This window comes from Borostomias antarcticus (genome assembly GCF_949987555.1).
Source record: "Borostomias antarcticus genome assembly, chromosome: 9".
Classification (NCBI taxonomy): Eukaryota; Metazoa; Chordata; class Actinopteri; order Stomiiformes; family Stomiidae; genus Borostomias; species Borostomias antarcticus.
The window spans coordinates 20,314,513-20,338,227 of record NC_140242.1 but is presented as its reverse complement, the minus strand read 5'-3'; the positions used below and the strand labels follow the sequence as shown (position 1 = coordinate 20,338,227).

The window sequence follows — 23,715 nt, the reverse complement described above, 5'->3', positions numbered from 1 at the left end:
CGCTAACGTTACATACAGTAGCGGCTCGCTGTCTGTCGCACGCGTGCTACAGGGCAAATAAATTAATCGCACAGACATTTTTTTCATAGCACATGCGACATATATGTCGCAATGTACAGCCCTGTATCCCCAACTGAAAATATTGATCTAGTGATTAGTCAACCCATTGCTAAATCACAAACTACTATCCCATAGGAATGAGCCTATAACCATACCAGCTGGGCAAGTTGACTTTGCTAGCTACCTAACCTAGCCTTAATGATATTGTCCTGCTCGATTGCTGTGCAACATATCAACTGACCAGTTCTTAAATGTATTTCACAACACTGGTTATTCTACTCACGAGACAGTCCCAGTCAGCTGACGTTGCTTGCTGTGTGAATAGTTTTGCTATGTACGTTGTGAGGCAAGTGTTGGTGACAAGGACTAGCTAGCTTGTAGTAGCTAACCTTAGCTAAAGCACTTTGAGAGAACGTGCACAGTATCTCCAACTCCTCGGGCCTTGAGTTAGGTAGCTAACACTAGCTAGCGTGTTAGCTAGCTATCATTGGGCTTCATTTCCTGAACTTAGCTTTAGCTTAGCGTGCAGCCAGGTTATGGGTTACTGTTTATTTCAGATATTACTCTACATTTCAACTAGCCCTTCTCAGTCCCGTTGTCGCATTCCGCTCGCTCATGCCCGACAACAGTCTGGCCTAGTTAGGAGAGGCGCTCATATTTACAAGTGTCAGCATGAAACTTCACTTACCTCAGCAAAATTTTACAAATGCTGGGTTTTGAAGCCACGGCGCCACCAATAAATAACTTATTTAGACGCTACCAATAAATAATTTATTTAGACGCGTTCTGTCCCCGAGGTAGTCTTCTTCTGTGGTGGTGGCAATGCTTTGAAGCTTCAACCCAGCATTTGTTAAAATAGACCCTTTTGCTTAGGTAAGTGAAGTTTCATGTTTATCTGACACTTGTAGGCTAAATATGAGCGCCTCTCCTAACTAGGCCTACACCGATTTATTTTGAAGGAAAAGTGAATGCACCAGCAAAGGACTGTTGACAACGGGACTGAGAAGGGCTACATTTCAACCAGACATTCCAGTGAAACCAGATAGTCAAAAATAACTTACCTGATATAAAATGGGCACCGCAAACGCAGGCATTTCTGATAATTTCCTCAGTCCAGTCCGTACCCTTAATAATGGCGATTTCGTCTGTCTTCCTCTGCTACTGTAGTGAAACCAGGTAGTCAAAATAACTTACCTGATATAAAATGGGCACCGCAAACGCAGGCATTTCTGATGATTTCCTCAGTCCAGTCCGTACGCTTAATAATGGCGATTTCGTCTGTCTTCCTCTGCTACGGTTTCAAGAATGCGCGCATAGGCTACTTGTGCTGACTAGGCTGTAAAAGGGTCTATAATTAACAAATATGACCCACGCTCGTTACATAACTTCTACAACATCCAGTGACAAAATATGTCATGGTACCTTGGTATGTCCACACCAAGGATCGAACTCACAACCTTCTACAACATCCAGTGACAAAATATGTCATGGTACCTTGGTATGTCCACACCAAGAATCAAACTCACAACCTTTGCCGTGATAGCCAGGGAACTATCCACTCGGCCACCGCTGACCAGAAAAACCTGTGGAGTCTTTTGGTTTTGATGTTCTGGGACTACTGCCTCTTGTGGTAGCAGCAATGGAATTGCAGGTCAACAACACGACAGCAAGACAGAGATAAGCACAGACAAAAAGGATTCCCTTTCCTTGGTGTGTCGGCTTACAGCCAACACACAAAAACAAGCAAGCAAAAGCAAATACATGCACTGTACTGTAACATACAAGGCTTTGTGTTGGTTCGGCCAATCACTTTCACCAATCTATGTTAGAACATGGAAGACCTCATCTTAGAGGAAGGAGGAAAGGTAGCATGTATCCAAAACGTTGGGAAGGCACAACCGTTTAATATAATACCTCCAGGGGTGCAACATTGTGAGGTGTAATGTAGTTACTTCACTGCAGATAGAATTGTTATCTTTGGCCCATTGCGTTGATGGATAAACAGACTTATCGCTGGTCACTTTGGATAAAAGCATCTGTTAAATGACTTAAATTTAAACGTAAAGCCGCCACCTGTCAAAGACAACAGAGTACCGTCTCACCTTGATGACATCTCTGATCTGCGCCCTTATGACGGGCCCGATGATGCCGACCTCCATCTTCTTCAGCTCTCTCTTGGTGAACGTTGCGTCCGTGTACTGAGTGTAGACCGCCTTCTTGTACTTCTTTCCTATTCGGTGAGGACTTCGGTCCAGGTATTTCAACTTGAAGTCCCTGCGACGTACAGAAGCGAAGACTCCTAAAATCTCAATAGATGAATCCAGTACAATATAGGTTGGGACAAACATGTCATTCATTCAAGGGCTTCATCTTCTAGACTAAGCTACATCAGCCCTGGGCGGTTCTGGGTAAAACGTAATCCAGATGTAGCGCTGCAGGAGATGGTAGCCTGTACAATAATAATTACAGGACCTCAAGGGCCTTTTATTAGCCACACGGCTGTGATACACACAAATACACACATGTGAATGGTGGCGTCACACTACACATACACACACACACACACACGCATCTTCAGAGGTCGCCGGTGGAATTTGTTCTCTGCATTTATCCCATCCAAGTTGTCCTCCTCCAGGGGCAGCCAGGAGCAGTGGGCAGCCTCGTCAGTGGCGCTCGGGGACCAAGTCCAAGTGCTCAGACCAGGTGCTGGTCAGGGACAGGACTGAAGAGCAACTGTTCTTCTGCATGCTTTTCATATTGGGGTTCTATGTGAAGGGAACCTGAGTGAGCACGGGGAGAACATGCTCCACACAGAAAGGCCCGGGAGAGAGCCCAATGCGGGAATCGAACCCAGGACCTTCTTCTTGTGAGGCAACAGTGTAAACACACCGAGTTACCGTGCCAACCATGAGCAATTTGGGGTTCAGAATCTTGCTAAAGCGCACTTCGCCCAGGGACCTTCCGATCCCCAGCCAGCCACTCTACCTCCCGTAAAACTATTTTTCTGGAAAACCTGTCTAGAAAGAGCCAGCCTTGTTTGTGTTGTGCTGTATTTACCCATCCAGGTAGTCAGGCATGTTTGGAGCGTAGTCCCACACCATCTCCTCGGCCGCGATGAAGAAAGTCCACTCCTTAATCTCTCTAGTCTGCTGGATGGTCAGCCTACGCCTGGGTGCCATGATACCCTCGCAGCTGATCACGTCTACGAAACCATGCATACCAGCTGGAGAGAGAGAGGGAGAGAGAGCAAGAGAGCAAGGGAGAGGGAGAGAGAGAGGGAGAGGGAAAGAGAGAGAGGGAGAGATGAAGAGGGAGAGAGAGAGGGAGAGGGGGGGGGGGTGGAGGTAAAATTTGACGTTACACTGGGGGATGAACATCTCACAGACATCTCACACCACATCTCTACACTGTGTATGTCTAGACCCTCGTGGCGGTGGAGCGCATACCCTCCAGGTGCTTGGTGGTCTGGGACGAGAGCAGCCAGCGGCCGGTGTAGAAGGCCGTCATCTGGGTGCTGGTGGCGGTGCCGCTGATAACGCCCACGGACGCCACCCGATGCCCGAGGTGCTCCAGTATCTGCCCGTTCATGTGCACCGAGAAGACCTCAGGCTCCGAACCCATACCCACCAGGTGCAAGCTGACGGAGGTGTGGGCACAGATACTCAGACCTGAGGATGGAAGAAGGTTAGCTTGACCTTTTAGACCCTAAACACAAGTGACTGACAAGAGGACTGACTCACTGACTCACTGACTCACTGACTGACTGACTGACTCACTGACTGACTGGTTGGCTGATTAACTGAAGGGCTGGCTGACTGACTGACTGACTGACTGACTGACTGACTGACTGACTGACTGACTGACTGACTGACAAGCAGACTGTCTCACCAGGGACTGCTCCATGGGTGTACCCATTGATGGTGTGTTTGACAGGGCTGTCTGCGGCGTTGCCCATGGGCTTGTACCAGCTATGTCTCTCATCAAACACTCCAAACATCAAGACATACTCATGATGGAAGTGAACCTGCTGCCCAGCGTCATCCAGGCTGCCTGCAGGGGGAGACACAGCACAGATTACCTTCATGGCTGCTGCACCTCTCTGTACACAATGGATAGATAATAACATGAATGAATGAATGAATGAATGAACAATTCATTTTTATACAGAAATATAAATAAATAAATCATTTGTCTACTGGCATAAGGTTAAATACATTGCAGTAAATATGCTAAGGAGAGCTCCTGAAATGCTACTACGCCTACCGGGTTTGCAGACGAGCAGAGTGCCAATCAGGCCTGAGTTGTAGTCCTTGAGGACGTCAAAGTGGGACTGGTAGGTGTAGGTGATACAGGGGGGGTCCGCCGCCTGGGGGGCCACCCTCGAGTTCAGTTCCCAGTAGTATGTGTGTTGACCGCCGGGAGGCACCACGTCGTCCTCCTTCTCCTGCCTGGAGGTGTTGTCAAAGTACAGGGCCCCTGAGGAGAGAACAGCTATGTCAGAATCAGGGCCCCTGAGGAGAGAACAGCTATGTCAGAATCAGGGCCCCTGAGGAGGGAACAGCTATGTCAGAATCAGGGCCCCTGAGGAGGGAACAGCCATGTCAGAATAAGGGCCCCTGAGGAGAGAACAGCTATGTCAGAATCAGGGCCCCTGAGGAGAGAACAGCCATGTCAGAATCAGGGCCCCTGAGGAGAGAACAGCTAAGTCAGAATCAGGGCCCCTGAGGAGAGAACAGCCATGTCAGAATCAGGGCCCCTGAGGAGAGAACAGCCATGTCAGAATCAGGGCCCCTGAGGAGAGAACAGCCATGTCAGAATAAGGGCCCCTGAGGAGAGAACAGCTAAGTCAGAATCAGGGCCCCTGAGGAGAGAACAGCCATGTCAGAATCAGGGCCCCTGAGGAGAGAACAGCTAAGTCAGAATCAAGTGACCTCCAGGATGGGAGTCAGAATTCAGAACTAGGTGAGTTCCGGGCTTAGAGCAGAATGAGAAAAGGCTTCAGTGACTTGTGTCTCAATTTAATGTTGACATTGGCCCTGTGGAGGGGTCAGCATACTTCAAGAGGACAAATTAGACCCATGGGCATCAACAAATACAATTATAAGTGATTATGTAATTTTCAACCCTTCACCCCTGAGTTTATGTAAAACATCACGTACAGTATAATTCCACTTACTGAAACACTACTCATTCCCATAAGGTGGATTTACTGTCATGCCCAGCAGCACTTTAATGTATGTCTTTAATTTGAAGATACGTGTTTCAGTGTATGAGTATCTTGCTAGTCCCAGAATGAAAGGAAACAGTGGATTTCCTGAGGCTTAGGAGGCCATCCTGTTGGACTTCAGCTCTGTCTGCTCCCAGCAATCTGCTTGCCCTGGTTAATATGTCCGAAAAGCAAATGCAGCTGCTTGTGTTGCCCAATTTGTGTACTTAACTGAATGAGTAACATCACAAACACCACAGGACCCCGTTCCCAGCCACTCTGAGGACTACGGGGGCCTTGGGGGGGGGTTTGGGGAGGAGGGTACAGCGCATTATTGCTCAGCTGCAGCCCTCTTCATCTTTTAGATTCACTAACATCGTATTGAATAGTTGAATTCCCGTTGGATTCAATGGTCTTGTATGGCTGATGGTTATATCAATTAGATTGTGGGTTCAAGTCCCTCTGGCAGCAAATGTACTAGCGCCATGGATAACTGTCACCAGGCAGAGTCCTCTCCGCAGGGCAGTGATGACCAGGCCGCTCGGCGGTACCCACCCTCTGACTGCTTCCCGTAGGCAATGCCGTGGGGGTGCATGCTGAGAGGCCTGTCGGCCATGTTCTTGAACGTGACCACGATGGTGTCGCCCACCTGACCGCGAATCGTTGGTCCCAGCAGACCTAGAGCGGGGAAGGACAACATGTTATGTTAGATGGTTTACGTGACGCTTCAAGGCAACATCTTAGTGGTAGAGGGACTCGCATGCCATGTGACGTCAGTTGGTGTACTTTGAATGTGTGGGCGCCAGCTGTACATACTGTAGCCTACAGTACACATTGCTTATAGTAAGCTATGAGACCAAGTGGCAGGTGCTGCAAATGCACTTCATAATCTATTCTAGATAATAATAATAATAATAATAATAAATCTAATCGCAAATTTAGACTATATTAGATTCTGTGAATCTTATTCTCAGTGTCATAAGAAAGAGAAAATGTATTTTTGATCTTTCATGTATTATTGTCAGATGTTTATCTTGGGTGGATACGTGGGACTCATTGACGTGAATGAAACCGGGCGGACGTGTGTGGGATTCCCCAGTTTACCCAGCCACGGAGGATGAGTCTTAGCCTGCCGGAAGCCTTCTTCATACTCCCTGAACACCACTTTCTTATAGGAGGGACTCAGCCTGGGTAAAACACAGTGGAAAAAAACACACAAGCAGTGAATGAAAAGAAAAGAAAAGAAAATGCCATTACACAGAAACAGTGTGTAATTTGTATAATAACAGAGGATACTGTTCTGTGGATGCTGTAACAGTGCATTTCCCCCCCAGGTATTAATAAAGTACTGTACCTACCTACCTACCTACCTACTGTACCTACCTACAGTACATACTGTAATACCGTATTGTCTTCTTATTGTACACAATGCCCCTTTTTCCAGTTGGTCTCAATTGTGATAGTGTGAAGTAATGATCAATCCGATGTCTCACTGTAAATTATGTAGTCCATAAAAGTAGCCTACATCAATACCATTGTGTCTCCCAAACGGTTTTATAATGTACATCTCCAACACATCTATCATAACAGACGGTTTTTGCCTCTTTAATATCTAAAATCTACATTAGCGTGTTAATGGCTTTCTACAGAGATGTCTGCCAACCCATCACATCAGACTAATAATTAATATAATTCATTTAGACAGTAACACTGGAGAGACTGTGGTAATTTGAATGACTAATATCTCATTCAAACATGATATGAACAGACAAGAGCTGCATGAACTCATTAATATGACATGGTCAATGATCTCATGACAACTTTTCAGGTAACAAATCAGGGTCCTGAGCAGCATACCTTCACAAAAGCTGTTACACTAGTGTTTATAGTGTACATAGTTACTGTACTGTATAACATTACCAGTTGTTATTGTAATGTAATGGACATGTTTATGATATTGTTTATGATTTATGCTATATGCCTGCAAGGCACCACTGGAAATGAGAGCTTGGTCCCAATGGGCTTCTCTGGATAAATAAAGGTCAAAACAACAACAACAACAACTAAAAGAGTGTACAGTATGTCTAATACTGTAACATGTTGTTTTCTATGAGCCCACTGTACCTTCCATGTCCATGGCCTTGTGAGTAGTCCCACTGTATGGGGACAGCAGCAATATAATAGTGCCTGGTCCGCAGTTCGTCCTCAGATGCTGCGATGGTGGACAGGAGAGTGAGAAGAACCAGGGAAGGCAGGAGACCGGGAGCCCCAGCCCAGGAACAGAGCCTCATGTCTGGGGTTGGAGCACCAGGTGAGAAGGGACTGTTTGTTCAGAGAGGCAGGAAATTGTGATCTGTGAGAGAAGAGTCCACTCTGTACTTTATCTATCACAGACGCGCGCGCACACACACACACACACACGCACACACACACACACACACACACACACACGCACACACACACACACACACACACACACACACACACACACACACACACACACACACACGTTTAAACATTGTGTCCCAGGGCAATGGACTGTGTTCCAGACTCTTTTTTTCCAAAACACATTGAAACCTCAGTTATTACTCACTCCTTGTGATGTATTTCCCAACATATGTCTACATACAGTACTGCGATGACTGTCAGGTTTAATATTAGGGTTTACAGACCTCAAAAGTCGAGGGTTGAAAGAGGTTCTGTGCTCAGACAATCAAAGAAGAGCTACATGTGGGGCCGCTACCTTAAATTGAGAAGTCCATGCATGGTAGGCAGAAGAGGCGAGACACTCTCAGTATGAAATCTTCAATTTATTGTGGGGTCTTGTTTTTATTATTGCCCAATGACGATCCTATGCTGAGAGAGTCTGTCTCTTCTACAGTATATCATTTACTAATCTCAATATCTTGTGTTGTTATTATGTCGCTGAGGAGCCAGGACCCAAGAATTTGACTCCCCTGTAGGCTGGAATCTGAATCCTTCCTGCTGTGCTGACAGCTGGGTCCATATAAGTTATACAGGGATACTGACAGTAGGACTTAGGACCTTATAGCCCCTCACACGACTGCTAACCTGACGGACTAGCAGTCCCTTATCCCCCCATTATTTCACTAATGGGGGGATAAGGGACTAGTCTGTCAGGTTAGCAGTCGTGTGAGGGGCTAAGGACCTTAGGACCTAAGTCCTATAGGACTTCCAATAGTGTGGTGATGTGATGTTGCCATTTTGTTGGTATTGCCCCTTGTGGGGTGTAATCCAAAAAATGGAGGCCATTCGACTCTTGTAGTCCAGTTTCAAAAATGTTTTATATCGCAACATTGACTTGACTTTATTGAATAAATAAATAAAAACTAATCTTCAGTGGTGTACTTTAACATTAACAAAACATACTCTATTCTGGGAGTCTCTGTTAAACACAAATCTTATTTTTGACAATTTTCGCAAATCCCATTTATTTTTCCCATAGAGAATCAGCAAAGCGATTCAACGCACCCCCCTATCCGCTTCAATAACGTTTTGCTACATTTTGTCGGGGCTGAACTCACCCCAGGTTTGGTAACGGGATACCAGAGATTACGTCACCAGTCCCACCCAGGGCGCGTGCGCGCGTCAGGGCGACCAGGAAGCACGGAGCAGTGAGCAGGTTGACGTTTCACTAAAACAAACAACTACGTGCGGCAGGAGCTGATGAAATGTAAAGAAAGAAATGTAAGACTCTAATCTTACTTCATATTTTCGCATCTTTCCGAGTTATTGCGGTCTTCGTTTGAAGGGGACAAACTGCGTTTGGTGGGCACCGGTTATGGTGGCGAGGCATGACAGAATTGCCTTGCCGTGCATGCGTTCACTGTTTACATTGCTGCATCGCGTAAAACATTCTAAAACTGTCACCTCCGAAGGGTAGCCTATTTCTTGATTGTAACGGCATATTGAACCGGTCATTGCCTTTAACTACTGTGTTGGTCATCTTTGTGAGCATCTGTGAGCATACTTGTAGCATACAGTATCATAACATAATTTGGCATATGTCTTCACGTCAACCCATTATACCAAAGTCACTGACCTTAAATGTGGTTGTTTTGATAAACAGTAATCATTAGTAACCGACGTGTATAACAGATAATGTGATAAACTCTGACTTCTCTTCTCGAATAAAGGACTGTGTGTGTGTGTGTGTGTGTGTGTGTGTGTGTGTGTGTGTGTGTGTGTGTGTGTGTGTGTGTGTGTGAGAGAGAGAGAGTCTGGTTCTAGTAACTCACATGTCTCTAATCAGCGAGTCACAGGAAGATCCTGAAAGACCTCAGAGGGGGTGGTGAGGTTAGAGAAAGGTCCGGTGGAAATACATAACATGACTGGTTGCACTTGATTATTTGATCATCAGAGTCCTGTTCCTGTGGGGTTCTCTGGCTGCAGAGCAGAACAGCAACTTTTTTTTTTATCAACTTTTATCTTTGTTCTACTGGACTGGATGTTGAAAGGCGATGGCGAGAACAAGGCTGTATATAAGTTAACTAACTGAACCGGAAGGTCCAGTGGTCAGCTCCTTGGTTGCTTGGCTACAAGCTTCAAACCTGCTTGAGTGGTGGTGAGAGTTTCAGGAAGGGGGAGGGGCCAGAGACGGTTTCAGAGTGAGGTTTCCAGTTGCTGCTACACCTGCTAACTTCCCATTCTCTCCCACCCCTTCTGTCCTGGGCTATTTCTCCCTCTACTTGCTCTCTGCATATCCAGGACAGTAGGAGAATCCCGGCTCATAGTTATTGTTGTTTTTGTGTCTAGGTTCTCAGCGATACAGCGGGACTGTGACTGTGTGTGAGAGTGGGAAGTGGCTTCTTCCAGCCCCCGCCCTAGCTCCAGGTCTAGCCCCCAGCCCCAGCCTCAGCCCCAGCCTCAGCCCCAGTCCCACTCCAGCCCCGGCCTCAGCCATGCCTGTCTGCAGGCCCTGCCCCCGGCTGTGCTCCCGTTCCTCGGCCTACACCCTGGCTCTGGGCCTGGGCTTCGTCACCCTGGGGACCAGCCGCATCCTGCTCCTCAAGTTCTCCGCCAATGCAGGTGACATGCCACCTCACAGACGTCTCTCCCAAGTCTCGTTGAGATATTTGTGTAAACAATTCTCTCTGTAGCCAACTTTGTCTTCCTTCTAGCAGTACTGCGGGAGCAGTGTGGTCCCGTGTGAGCGTTGGGGGGTTCTCTGAGCAGTCAGCAGGACTAGTGTTGGTTCTGTATTGACTGCAGCGGTTCTGTTCCTTCCTGTCTGTAGAGAACAAGTACGACTTCCTCCCCGCCTCCGTCAACCTGCTGGCCGAGGCGATCAAACTTCTCTTCTGTCTGGTCATGTCTGTCAGGGTCATCGTACGAGGTGAGAGGAAACAGCATGACGTGATGAACGCTGAGGCGTGTGTGTGCGAAGCACGTGTGTGTGTGTGCGCGCGCGCGCTCGCGTGTGTGTATCGATTTATGTGTGTGTAGTGATTTGCATGTGTGTCTTTAGCAAGTGTGTAGTTTTATGAGTGTGTGTGTGATTGCATGCATGTTCTCCACGTACCGTGAATGTATGCTTGCGCTGTACACATGGTTTCTTCTCTCTGTGTGTGTGTGTGTGTGTGAGTGTGTGTGTGTGTGTGTGTGTGTGTGTGTGTGTCTGTCTTCCAGAGGGCCGTTCGTGTCGGGAGCTGGGCTGTTCCTCTGGCCCCTCCCTCCTCAGCTTCCTGAAGTGGTCGGTTCCCGCCTTCCTCTACTTCCTGGACAACCTCATCATCTTCTACGTCATGACCTACCTGCAGCCTGTGGGTGCTTTAGAATCACACCTGGGTCAAAAACACGACTCGTCCTGAGTCTGTTTCCTTAGAACAAGAACAATGAAGTGGTATTGCAACCCATGTCTGGTTATAATTTCTGCCATGTGTGTTATGTATAAATGAAGCTGCGTGTTATAAACATCTCAGTTCTGCTCCATGTCTCTCTCTCCAGGCCATGGCCGTGCTGTTCTCCAACTTTGTCATCCTGACCACGGCCATTCTCTTCAGGCTTGTGCTGAAGTAGGTGACAGCTACACATTCATGAACTGATCTGGTCTGAACATTCAGTCTGTCTATGGGTTGGGTACAATGTGTTTTTAGCTGACGGTATCTTGCTTCTTAGATGACGCGGTGTCTCTGATAGCACTGTCTGCTGATAAATAAAAATGCCATTTCCAGCACATTTAGTATTGTATTGTTGCAAAACGTTATCTCTCCAACGTCTGTAGTAACTGTTTCGCTGACTTGTCCATGACCGGCTGTCGTTCCCCCTGTTCTCCACCAGGAGGCGCCTGTCCTGGGTGCAGTGGGCGGCCCTGGTGGTCCTGTTCCTGTCCATCGTGTCCCTGACGACAGGCTCGGGCGGCAGCCAGCGGGCCATGGCCGTGCCGGGCCTCCACCCCGGGCCCCTGGCCCCGCCCTCCAACACCTGCCTGCTCTACACACAGCTGGAGCAGCAGAGGAGCAACAGCAGGTGGGGGGTGGAGGGAGGACTGAATGGATGGATGGATGGATGGATGGGTGGATGGGTGGGTGGGTGGGTGGATGGGTGGGTGGGTGGGTGGGTGGATGGATGGATGGATGGATGGATGGATGGATGGATGGATGGGTGGGTGGGTAGCTGGAACAGCAGAGGAGCAACAGCAGGTGGGGGGGGGGGTGGATGGATGGATGGATGGATGGATGGATGGATGGATGGATGGATGGATGGATGGATGGATGGATGGATGGATGGAGAGGGATAGATGGAGGGAGGGGTGGATGGGTAGATGGATAAAGGAAGGAAAGAGTGGATGGAGGGATGAATGGATGGAGGGAGGGAGGGAGGGAGGGAGGGAGGGAGGGAGGGAGGGAGGGGAAGGATAGAGTGGATGGATGGAGAGAGGGAGGGAGGAAGGGATGGATGGATAAAGGAAGGAAGGAGTGGATGGAGGGATGAATGGATGGAGGGAGGGGTAGATGGAGGGAGGGGGAGGAAGGGATGGATGAACGGAGAGATGGACGGTAGACGGTCGCCTGAAAAGCATGAATGAGAAAGAGCGATCCGTCCCTTCTCACTCTCTGTCCTCCCCCCGTCCCCCACAGCGAGTCGTGGTGGGTGTCAGCCCTGCCGGGCCAGGTGTGGAGGGACCGGCTGGTGGAAAAGCTGCGCTCGCTGGGCGTGGGACACGTCCTCCTGGTGCTGCAGTGCTTCATCTCCTCCATGGCCAACATCTACAACGAGAAGATCCTGAAGGAGGGGGACCAGCTCGGCGAGAGCATCTTCATACAGAACAGCAAACTGTACGCTGGAAAACACGCTTAAAACAGGACATGTCTAAAACACACATTTAAAACAGGACAACATGTCTAAAACACACATTTAAAACAGGACTACTTGTCTAAAACACACATTTAAAACAGGACAACATGTCTAAAACACACATTTAAAACAGGACTACTTGTCTAAAACACACATTAAACAGGACAACATGTCTAAAACACACATTTAAAACAGGACTACTTGTCTAAAACACATTTAAAACAGGACATGTGGAAAACAACATGTGGAAACAAGCATGATCTGACTGACACCATTATACCTTTGTATAATTAGATATTTCTATGATATTTCACAGTCATTTTATTTCTAATTATTAGCTAATTCTATTCCTATAGTGATCAAGCTCACTAGCCTCCCATGTTAAGCGTGTGTGTGATGTGGTGGTGTTGTATTCCAGCTGTGTGTGTGATGTGGTGGTGTTGTGTTTCAGCTGTGTGTGTGATGTGGTGGTGTTGTGTTTCAGCTGTGTGTGTGACGTGGTGGTGTTGTGTTTCAGATGTGTGTGTGATGTGGTGGTGTTTTGCTCCAGCTGTGTGTGTGATGTGGTGGTGGTGTGTGTGTTATCTGGTGGTGTTGTGTGTGTGATGTGGTGGTGGTGGTGGTGGTGTGTGTGTGTGTGTGTGTGTGTGTGTTTGTGTGTGTGTGTGTGTAATCTGGTGGTGGTGTGTGTGTGATGTGGTGTGTGTGTGATGTGGTGGTGGTGTGTGTGTGTAATCTGGTGGTGTGTGTATAATCTGGTGGTGTGTGTGTAATCAGGTAGTGTGTAATATGGTGGTGTGTGTGTAATCTGGTGGTGTTGTGTGTGTAATCTGGTGGTGTGTGTATAATCTGGTGGTGTGTGTGTAATCAGGTGGTGTGTGTGTAATCTGGTGGTGTGTGTGATGTGGTGGTGGTGTGTGTGTGTGTGTAATCTGGTGGCGTTGTGTGTGTGATGTGGTGGTGTTGTTTTCCAGCTGTGTGTGTGATGTGTTGTATGTGTAATCTGGTGGTGTGTGTGTAATCTGGTGGTGTGTGTGTAACCTGGTGGTATGTGTGTAATCTGGGGGTGTGTGTAACCTGGTGGTGTGTGTGTAACCTGGTGGTGTGTGTGTAATCTGGTGGTGTGTGTGTAATGTGGTGGTGTGTGTAACCTGGTGGTGTGTGTGTAACCTGGTGGTGTGTGTAACCTGGTGGTGTGTGTGTAATGTGGTGGTGTGTGTGTAACCTGGTGGTGTGTGTGTAATGTGGTGGTGTGTGTGTAACCTGGTGGTGTGTGTAACGTGGTGGTGTGTGTGTAATGTGGTGGTGTGTGTGTAACCTGGTGGTGTGTGTAACCTGGTGGTGTGTGTGTAATCTGGTGGTGTGTGTAACCTGGTGGTGTGTGTGATGTGTTGTGTGTGTAACCTGGTGGTGTGTGTGTGATGTGTTGTGATTGTAACCTGGTGGTGTGTGTAACCTGGTGATGTGTGTAACCTGGTGGTTTGTGTGTGATGTGTTGTGTGTGTAACCTAGTGATCTGTGTAACCTGGTGGTGTGTGTGTAACATGGTGGTGTTGTGTTGTGTTCAGATATGTGTTCGGCCTGCTGTTCAACGGGCTGACTCTGGGGCTGGGGAGAGAGGCGCGGGGGCTCACCCTGCACTGTGGACTCCTCTACGGACACAACGCCTACTCTCTGGGCCTGGTGCTGGTCACCGGTGAGTCTCTCTCACACACACACACACACACACACATACACACAAATTATACTTCCCAATGTAAAATGCTTGAGTACGGTACAGTACAGTATGTTTAGGTTCGGTTTTCCAGGACACAGATCAAGCCTAGTCCCATGTTAATGACCCCTCACCACTGAGAGGGCTTCTCAGTTCTAGACAAGTCTTTATCTGGGCCCAGCCCATCGAGTATACAGGGGTTTGAGGATAGCACCATGTTAATGGGACTACGGTTGAAAATTAGCTGACTGGCTATGTCCAGCACTTTTTACGGAAACACTGAATAATGTGCACTCTTCCTGTAAAAATATTTTTATAGTATTAGTTTAAAGTATTCTATCTATCTATCTATCTATCTGTATCTGTATCTGTGCATCTGTCCATCTATCATGTATAGCGGCCCTGGGTCTGTCGGTGGCCTTCATCCTGAAGTTCCGGGACAACATGTTCCACGTGCTGACGGGCCAGATCACCACCGTCCTGGTCACGGGCCTCTCCCTCTTCCTGTTCGACTTCCGGCCGTCGCTCGACTTCTTCCTGCAGGCGCCCGTGGCACTGCTGGCCATCTACATCTACAACGCCAGCCGCGCCCGGGACCCGCAGTATGCCCTGCAACAGGAGAGCCTGCGCGTCGTCAACGGAGAGGTGTTCAAGAGGTCGCGAGGGGTGAGGACACACACACACACACACAGGCGCGTGCGAACAGTATACACCGCCATCGAGGTCCTCTCATACGGTTGTACTGTAGTTGGTGATTCATTATAGTCTATCATCGTAATGTTTCCCCTGATACTAATCACCTACTATTACTGAATGAAAATATCAGACAGACATGCCAATAGAAACACACTCACACACACGCAGCTCTGTGTGAGACCAGACAAGCTTCCTATTACTGGGTAATGTGATTTGGGCAGGAGTGGAACAGCTGATTCCCTGTAATTAATAGGGAATTTAACCTGCTGCCACTGGGCTGAGGCCTGATAACTACATTAGCTAAGATAGATGTTATATATTAGGTTATTATATTAGGTCAGGGCGAAGAGATTAGATGGAGGTAGGTTTAAGGCTAGGCTGTGTGGAGGCTTTGTGAGGGCAGGATGTGTGTTGATCTGTAGCGTTTAGAGGTTTTACTCGCTGTCATTCCATTTCTGAGTCACCGGTCTGTTGTAAATCCTCCACTAGACTCACGAGTCAGTCTAACACTGCGCTCAACCAGAGACTGAAGACATTCGCCCAGGTTTTGTTGCTGAAAGTGGGTGGAAACAATTTGAGAAATTTGAGAGAAAAACCTGCATTGCAGAACCAATCCAACGTCTTTAGGGTGGTCCTTCCTAATGGGGCGGTGAATGCTTTGTTTTGATTCTCCACTCCAGTTTGTTTGGAGGACATACAGTATCTTCTGGAAATGCGTGTCCTTTATCCTATTGAAGATGTAGGCAGTGGCTCTGATTGGTAGCGCCGGTGCTGTTCTAGCGACAATTTTCAACAAAGATGTCTCCAGACTTTTGGAGGTGGAGATCTCCAAAGTCTGGCATCGCGAGACTAATCCTCCCATTAGAGGTTCCTAGACCCTGCAGGTAGCAGACAGCTTCGTCTCACTAAAGGAATCGGCTGACAGGTTGTTTGAGGCAGCCAAACGTGACCGACTGCTATCTGGTGTTCTGTGTTGTTGTGTAGGATGGAGAAGAGCTGCAGAGATTGACCAAGCCCAACACGGACAGCGAATCAGAGGAAGAGTCACTCTAGTGTTTCTTTATGACATCACTAGCAGCTCCACCTCTGGAAGGAATGCCTTTCCTGGGGTCTCTGACATCACAATTGACATTCTGGTAGTGGTCCTTGGTCTGTGACATCATCACAGTGCCCGGCTGTGACATCATAATTGACATTCTGGTGGTGGTCCTTGGTCTGTGACATCATCAGAGTGCCCGGCTGTGACATCACAAGGGACATGAATCGCCTTTTGTGTTTCCTCTGTGGTTATGATGTAATAAGTGTTATTGTATAATTCTGACATGTGCCTGTCTATATGTGAATGCTGTTAAGAGTGATGTATAACATTGTATTTTCTGAAATGCTGTTTCTATGGTTCACATTGGTGGTGAGTGACTATAGGCCGCTGGATTTATAAGGGATATCCAAATGATGATTACACGTCCAAGAAGCCTCATGTATCTCTAATGGCCAAACAATCAGTAGCTAGCTAGCTAGCTGGTATCGCAGTGACTGGCTGCTTACCAGGTCCATAGCATACATGTTCGCATTGGTTTACACTAAACATGGGATCAATTGGCCTTGTCATATAGTTGATCTGTTGTTTTTACACTCTCGTGTAGTTGTACAGTATGTCTATTTTACCTAGTCTCTCGATGCTGAGCACAGCGTTTTGAGACTGACTCCCAAGTCTAATTTTGCCTTGACAGTTACAGTGTTCCTTTGCAGTGTTTGAACAGCAAGCTACCTATGAAGTTAATGAATTACTATTAGTATAATGTACACAAATATGTGTTCTTTTAAGGCTGTCTTTAAGGTTGTCCACTATCCTTTCTGATGTAACAGTGCATGCCCTTTCCATGCATTTTGCTTGCTTTAAAACAGCAACTATAATTCAAAATTAACAATAAATGAATAAAAACTATTGTGTGAATGTGATCAGTTTTCAATATTTCAGATGGTTCTGTCCATGTATGAGTCACATTTAAAATATTATTAGTTCGGCCACCAGGAGGAGCTGTGTCACAACTGTTGCTGTGAGTGAAGTAACCTACTCAAGACCATGACAGTTGGTGTGAGGTACCGAACCACTGAGGGATGACTACTGGTAGTAAACAAAGTTTTATTTGTCATATAGCACAACAGAGTATAAATAAGAACAATATGTATACAGTAGCAACAGTGAACTTTACAAAAGGGAGATAATAATTCATGTGGGAGTTTTCTCCCAACCAGCTATATTTTGTATAGTTGCTCTCTGATATTGATTACCTCAAATCCAAAAGACAAACAATAAATAGCTACACAATTTCAGACTTACTTTAGTCTTTATCTACAGAAAGCAGGTCCATATAAAGTGAGAGTGTGAGTTTGGCCAGGATGGCGAGTGAAGCAGACGGATAGAAAGTGACATGTCCAAAAACTATTGTCTTCAACCTCTTTATACAATAACAGGGCCAACAAAACAGCCCTGAACCCTAAGCCTTAACTGTCCAGTTCCATTTCAGGCCCTGGGCTCTTACCATACCCCTTATACTCCCCTCAGCAACCCCAGATCTGAGAGATCTGGATAAGTGAAAGCAACATGGTAGAGGCCGTCAATAAGTGCTATAAAACTTTCAGGAACCCCACTTCAGATCTGTGATGCCTGCTGGGGGCTAGGGGGGCGAAGGCAACAGACCAGAAGTCGAAATGGAACGGACCCGCTGACTGACCCGAGCCGCCGCCAGAAAGACGCGGCATTAGGCCCACGCGGCGCGTCTCCCGGCCGGCCTCAGTAGCCGTATCCCTGGTGGTACCCGTCCTGGTAGCCGTCGTAGCCGTGGTGGTGGTACCCGTAGCCGCCGTACTCGTCCTCAGGGCAGCGCATGCCCAGGGACTGCTGGATGGCCATCTCCTGGCGCCGCAGCTGCATGGAGTCCACCAGGTCGTAGATGTTGGCCATGGACCACATGGGGGACGGGTACCAGGACTTGACGTTGCCGTCTTTGCCCACCAAGAGCATGGAGAAGTACTCCGGGCTGATCTGGAAGTAGTTGCGGATGTCCTTCACCAGGGAGGCCGACAGGCCCTCTCGTTCCACCGTGGCGCTGCCTGGAGGAGGGGAGGGACAAGACGGGGCCAGGGGACAGGAGAGGACAGAGACAGACGAAAGAGCCACGAAGGGGGGGAGGGGTTAGAAAAAAACCTGCCTCTGTCGTTTAGTTTGGTGCCTGCACACCGCCTGATCAACGCCAACCAGCTCCCAACACCCAACATTCTAATGTTGGAAGTTTTTAAATTCAGCTGTAAAATCCATACAACCAACGGCAACAGTCACCAACAAACATGGCACACCAATCCAACGTTGGTGTTGGTTGGTGTTGGCTGCCGTTGGTTGAGGCAGTGTGCAGGCATATTTATATTAAAGTGCTGCCTGGACAGGGGACAGACAAGGGACGGGCCAGGGCCCCACGACCAGGAAAAAAACACAACCCCAAAGTGAAGTCTGTGTGTCCAAGCTGCCCAGCACTTAAGTGGACTCCTCTCTGTCCTGGCAAACAAAACAATCGTCAAGTCTTGGCAACTGAGCTGCACAGGACACCTAGCCCTGAGGCAGTGTGTGTGTGTGTGTGTGTGTGTGTGTGTGTGTGTGTGTTTGTGTGTGTGCGGATGTGTCTTTGTTTGGCTTTTGTATCATAGCTTGTTCCTATAATGCACTGTATGTATGATGCTGATTCTTACCATTGATTGGATAGAGCTCCAAGACCCCGCCCATATCCGCCACCTCCATGCCGACCAGCTTCAGAATGGAGATGTGTCTTAGGCCTGGGTCGCCATGGAAACGGCCGCAAAAACAGAAAGGAACAGACAGTGGAGAGAGAGAGATTAACGTCAGTACATCACAACAACCCAGATGGAGGAGCCCGGCTACACGCTAATGTAAAACCCCGTGTCTCGATCCACCAGCTGCTTCTTATCAGTCGTCCGATCGTCGCCAAACCCCCCCCCCCCCGACCGAGAATAGCGCTATGGTTCCTCACTCTCACGCATGCAGATACAGCCTGGACTGTTGTGTTGTATCAGAAACATGTCTGGGTGATACGGGGGGAACGTGGAGGATGCTGGGTCTTCTGACGGGGAGGAGGGACCCTGATAGACACCGGGGAGGGGAGGAGGTCAGAGACGAGATCGGCTGAATGCTGACGCAAATTAACCTCCCGGCACTGTCAGGACAGGACTGATGAGAGAGAGAGGGAGAGAGAGAGAGAGGGACAGGCAGAAAGAGAGGGAGAGAGAGAAAGGGGCCGGCAGAGAGAGGGACAAGCAGAGAGAGGGAGAGAGGGAGAGAGAGGGACAGGCAGAGAGAGAGGGAGAGAGATAGAGGGACAGGCAGAGAGAGAGGGAGAGAGAGAGAGGGACAGGCAGAGAGAGGTAGAGAGATAGAGGGACAGGCAGAGAGAGAGGGAGAGAGATAGAGGGACAGGCAGAGAGAGAGGGAGAGAGAGAGAGGGACAGGCAGAGAGGTAGAGAGATAGAGGGACAGGCAGAGAGAGAGAGAGACAGGCAGAGAGAGGGACAGGCAGAGAGAGAGAGGGAGAGAGAGGGACAGGCAGAGGGAGAGAGAGGGAGAGAGAGGGACAGGCAGAGAGAGGGGGGGAGAGAGGGATAGGCAGAGAGAGATTTTGAAAACATTTAACAAAACACTCACCATATCTGCTGGGTGAAGTACAGCAATGTGCAAACACAGCAGCAAGATTTGGACAGGAAAATGGACAGGACATCCAATGGAATACAACCATCATAAAGACTGTCCATCACCTGTGTATTCCTGCACTATATGCACATACACACACTGTACAGTACATAGACACACTGTATTCTCGTAGCCTACTGTATGTGTTATACGCACAAACACATTATGTAGTATGCGTTTGTGCGTATATTTTTGGTTGTATTTCACACTTGCTTGGCAATGTAAACGTGTTTCCCGTGCCAATAAAGCCTCTTTGAATAGAACTGAATTGAATTGAGAGAGGTGGAGAGAAAGAGAGATAGAGAGGCAGACAGAGAGATGGAGGGAGAGAGATTAAGAGGAGGAGAGGCAGAGAGAGAAAGAAAGAGAGGCAGAGAGAGGCAGATGGAGAGAGAGAGAGAGAGGGAGAGGCATGAGAGAGACAGACGAACCCACCCAAGAGAGGCAGGAGGTTAAGCCAGGCCTTGTGTCTGTTAATAGGATAAGCCATGAGGTGTGTTCTGATCTTCCTGTGGTGTCTAGATTGTTGGATGAGGCTGCTGATTGGCTGGCTGGGTGTCATGGCGATAGCAGGTTGTCCACCAGCCAGCTGCCTCATCTGGGATCCCTCTGCTCCACAGCAGGACTATCTCAACAATGTCTCTCTATCTCTCTCTCTCTCTCTCTCTCACTCTCTCACTCTCTCTCACTCACTTTACAGTTTGGAACCGTCTGCATAAACACAGTTAACCAAAACACTTCATTAGTTCCACTTCTCTCAGATCCCCTCCTACTAAGGTTGAAAGGTCATCAGGCTAAAGTGATGAGAGCACATTTTGGCCAGTGAGGGTCAGACCATCTTCCATGACGGGGGTTTAAATCAGCCCGGTGTCATCGCAGATGACCTGAACCGAAGACAGCCCGTTCATAGCGTGTACTGTTAGTTGCTACTCTGGGAGATAGACAGTAGAGGTGACTAGTGTGTACGGTACTGTAGATAGGACATGCCAGGTCATGAACGAACCTTCATGTTCTAACTGATACGTACAGTATGGAGGACAGGAGAAGAGGAGAGGAGAGGTCCGAGAGACTGACTGAGGGAGTGACTGAGTATAATGCGCTGTTGTGATTGGCTGCTGGTGCGCAGGCTCACCCAGGTTGCAGGCCTGGCTGGACAGAGCGTAGAGCTGCTGCTGATAGGCCCACTCCTCGTCGTTGGGGGCGGAGATCAGAAACAGGCGACGCCTCCAACGGAACCTGAGACCACAGAGAGGAAAGAGGGATGAGATGGAGAGAGAACGGACAGAGACGTCACACACCTGTGGCCCGGTGGTTAGACCTTCTGACCAGCTGACCGAAATGTTTGGTCTCAAGACCGGGACAGGCCACATCATTGCCTACCGTTGTACCCTTGAGCAAGGCACTAAACTTCAACGCTCGCTCAAAACAGTAAGAGTCATTCTGGATAAAAGCACCTGCTAAATGACCAAATATTCCTTAAAAACATGAGCTCTGATTATGAAATAAAACATGATTAAAAAAAAGGATAGTCCCCTAAAAATTAGACGACAGTCTTGAGCGATGTGGAGACTGGTGTGTAGAACCATTCTTTTTTTAAATCAGGCTCATGGAATTGGGGGCTGAATTTCCAGCAACTGTAGGAGACTAGTAGAGTACAGCGTTGTGTGCTGTCATTACTTTCCGGAAGATGAAATGAAAACATCTGGACCAGTGACAGCGCCGCTAGGCTTGGGTTGGAGGTAGGTCGGCGTGCGGGCTCTAGTGTGGTCTGGTGCAGACTAGCCAGCCGTAGTCCCCTGACTGACTGACTGACTGACTAACGACATCCATCCAAAACAGCCAGTAGAACGGAATTCTGGTCACCATGGAAACATTGGACAGTAAATCTGTTTTAGAAATGTCAGTTAAAAATGCAGCTGTGTGACTGAAACAAACCATTCTTTTCTCTCTCACGTGACATCACACATGCACACACACATACACACAAGGTCCACCATCTGAGAGGAGCCAAGCGGAGATCATAAAAGCGGTGTAAATTGTGATCCAGGCGATTAGTGTTCTGGGGAACAGCTGTGATGTTGATTCCCGTCTTTTCTCAATCACTGTTCTGAACACCAAACTGTTGCCTGAACAAAGCCAGGAATCTCTGAGAATAAAGGCCCAGACACACCAACCCGACATCAAAGAACTAGCGCCGACGAGGACAACTACTGTGTCGCCTTGTGTTGCCTCCCGTTGCCTGCTTCAGGGCCGACTAGTTTCTCTTGAACACACCAAGCGGACAACAACCAGCAGCCGACAAGCGTGTACGTTTCTGCACTTGCGTGAGATGAAATAACTCCACACCACCAGGTGGCAGTAGTCTGTATCATCAAGAGGAAACGGAAGACCATCGGATGTATAAAACGTAAACAACACAGCGTTTGTTTAGCTACAAATGCAGAACTCTCGCCCAGCATAGACGGTACTCTCTGAGAATGTCTACTAAATTGTGTAAATTGAATCAATCAATCAATCAATCAAAGCTTTATTTGTATAGCGCATTTCATACCCAGAGGCAACACAATGCACTTTACAGAGAACAAGGGAGGTTTGCATACGACCCACCTCTACATATTCCAGAGGGAAGCAAAAAACAGTAATCACCCGGTGAAGAGGTCTGATAAATTAGCACTGTCGTGATCAGCCCTGGCTCCTTGTGTAGAACAGATGAAGAGGTGTAGGTGAAGGAGAAACTGCGTGAAAACATGCGTGGATCCTACAGCGACAGGCAAGAAACTTTCCCGCACTTGTGTCGAGAGCTTGAGATAAATGAAATATCCAATGTGAAAAAATTTGCTCGGCTCTTTCCTGATCAGCTCCACGAGTTGAAGGAACTAGTCAGTCCACTTATTCAGAGGCAAAACCATGAACTACCACGTCCGTAGGAGAATGTCTGATTGCTGCACTTGGCAACAGGTAAGCTGAAGGTGTAGTTAGTGTAAATGCTGAGTTCCGCTCTCACACTATTGTTCTCCAGTTCTTTATTTTTACTTCTTCCGTACATTTCTTGCCGCGCTCAAACTCCTTCATACTTTGAGCTACTTAAACCATTCACATATCAAAATGTTCAGCTCTTTAAGGACACGATGGGACTTCTTTGACCCAGGACTAGGTGGCGGGACTACATCTCCGCACTGGCCTGTGAGCGGCTAAAGATTCCCCAGGCAGAGCTGGTTGATGCTGCTAGGGAAAGGGATGTCTGGGGCCCCCTGCTGGAGCTGCTGCCTCCGTGACCCGACCCCGGATAAGCGGATGAAGATGGATGGATGGATGGATGGATGGATGGGACTTCTTTGAGATTTTTTATACATTTCATACATTTCAAGATATTCAGCTTTTTCAACATCTTTTTACAATGGAAGTCAATGGGGGGATTTTGAAATCTTCTTTCAAATCTGTACTGTACCTGGACAGGAAGTTCTCCAGCGAGCGCGGCTTGTCCTCCTTCTTACACACCACGCCGTCTCTCTTCTGCTGCTCCATCTCCCGGATGCGCGAGGAGAACGTGTCGACGTAGTCAAACACCGCCTTCATGGCGATGGGAACCTCGTAGGATTGCTGTGATGAGAGACAGATCAAAATGCATCATGGTTAACACTACAGTATCTACTGTACATCTCCTGTATCCACACCTCAGCATACAGGACATATATCATGACGTCGCCAGCCGGATCTCGCCAGCTCACGTTCGATTTCACTCCACAGATCAGTCTGGACATCCAACCGTTCTAACGGAATCCGCTCGAACAGAAATTTGTTTGTGCCAATCACAATTGTTTATCTAACATGAGGTGGGTTTAATAAGATGACAGAACAGAGGAGCAAAGTAGATTTTCACTGATTGGTTTTAGGTCTAGCCAATTACATTCAGAGGCATTTTGATCTAAGCCCGTTGGTAGCGCCCTTTGGGAATCAGAAAGCAAC

General features: G+C 48.0%; 4 protein-coding genes across 5 annotated transcripts in view; 1 reads left to right on the top strand and 3 right to left on the bottom strand.

Moving 5' to 3' along the window:
* f5 (coagulation factor V) overlaps window positions 1-7,609 on the bottom strand; it is a 41,727-nt gene extending 34,118 nt beyond the window's left edge. Inside the window, exons 1-8 of the mRNA XM_084443675.1 lie at window positions 7,391-7,609; window positions 6,371-6,453; window positions 5,822-5,944; window positions 4,324-4,536; window positions 3,949-4,110; window positions 3,507-3,728; window positions 3,118-3,283; window positions 2,163-2,334 (exon numbers count right to left, since the gene is read on the bottom strand). Of these exons, the coding sequence (XP_084299801.1) occupies window positions 2,163-2,334; window positions 3,118-3,283; window positions 3,507-3,728; window positions 3,949-4,110; window positions 4,324-4,536; window positions 5,822-5,944; window positions 6,371-6,453; window positions 7,391-7,557 (1,308 nt within the window). The 5' untranslated portion in view covers window positions 7,558-7,609. The remainder of the gene's footprint in view (window positions 1-2,162; window positions 2,335-3,117; window positions 3,284-3,506; window positions 3,729-3,948; window positions 4,111-4,323; window positions 4,537-5,821; window positions 5,945-6,370; window positions 6,454-7,390) is intronic.
* LOC311313147 (high-affinity choline transporter 1) overlaps window positions 1-23,715 on the bottom strand; it is a gene marked incomplete at both ends in the record, with an annotated part of 94,399 nt that overhangs the window by 54,481 nt on the left and 16,203 nt on the right. The gene's annotated exons all lie outside the window — the stretch shown is intronic.
* slc35a5 (solute carrier family 35 member A5) lies at window positions 8,860-16,888 on the top strand. Of its 2 annotated transcripts, none has more exons than XM_084443139.1 (10): window positions 8,860-8,974; window positions 10,043-10,315; window positions 10,524-10,622; window positions 10,916-11,049; window positions 11,234-11,301; window positions 11,567-11,755; window positions 12,367-12,564; window positions 14,152-14,279; window positions 14,695-14,963; window positions 15,978-16,888. In XM_084443139.1, the coding sequence occupies exons 2-10, from the start codon at window positions 10,189-10,191 to the stop codon at window positions 16,044-16,046; spliced, it is 1,281 nt and encodes a 426-aa protein (XP_084299265.1). In that variant the 5' UTR covers window positions 8,860-8,974; window positions 10,043-10,188; the 3' UTR covers window positions 16,047-16,888. The 2 variants fall into 2 exon arrangements, with proteins under 2 accessions (XP_084299265.1, XP_084299264.1); XM_084443138.1 differs by having other exon boundaries at window positions 10,916-11,053.
* Window positions 17,168-23,715, bottom strand: part of ccdc80 (coiled-coil domain containing 80) — a 17,645-nt gene continuing 11,097 nt past the window's right edge. The window contains exons 7-10 of the mRNA XM_084443622.1: window positions 23,198-23,349; window positions 20,882-20,985; window positions 18,738-18,821; window positions 17,168-18,107 (exon numbers count right to left, since the gene is read on the bottom strand). Of these exons, the coding sequence (XP_084299748.1) occupies window positions 17,788-18,107; window positions 18,738-18,821; window positions 20,882-20,985; window positions 23,198-23,349 (660 nt within the window). The 3' untranslated portion in view covers window positions 17,168-17,787. The remainder of the gene's footprint in view (window positions 18,108-18,737; window positions 18,822-20,881; window positions 20,986-23,197; window positions 23,350-23,715) is intronic.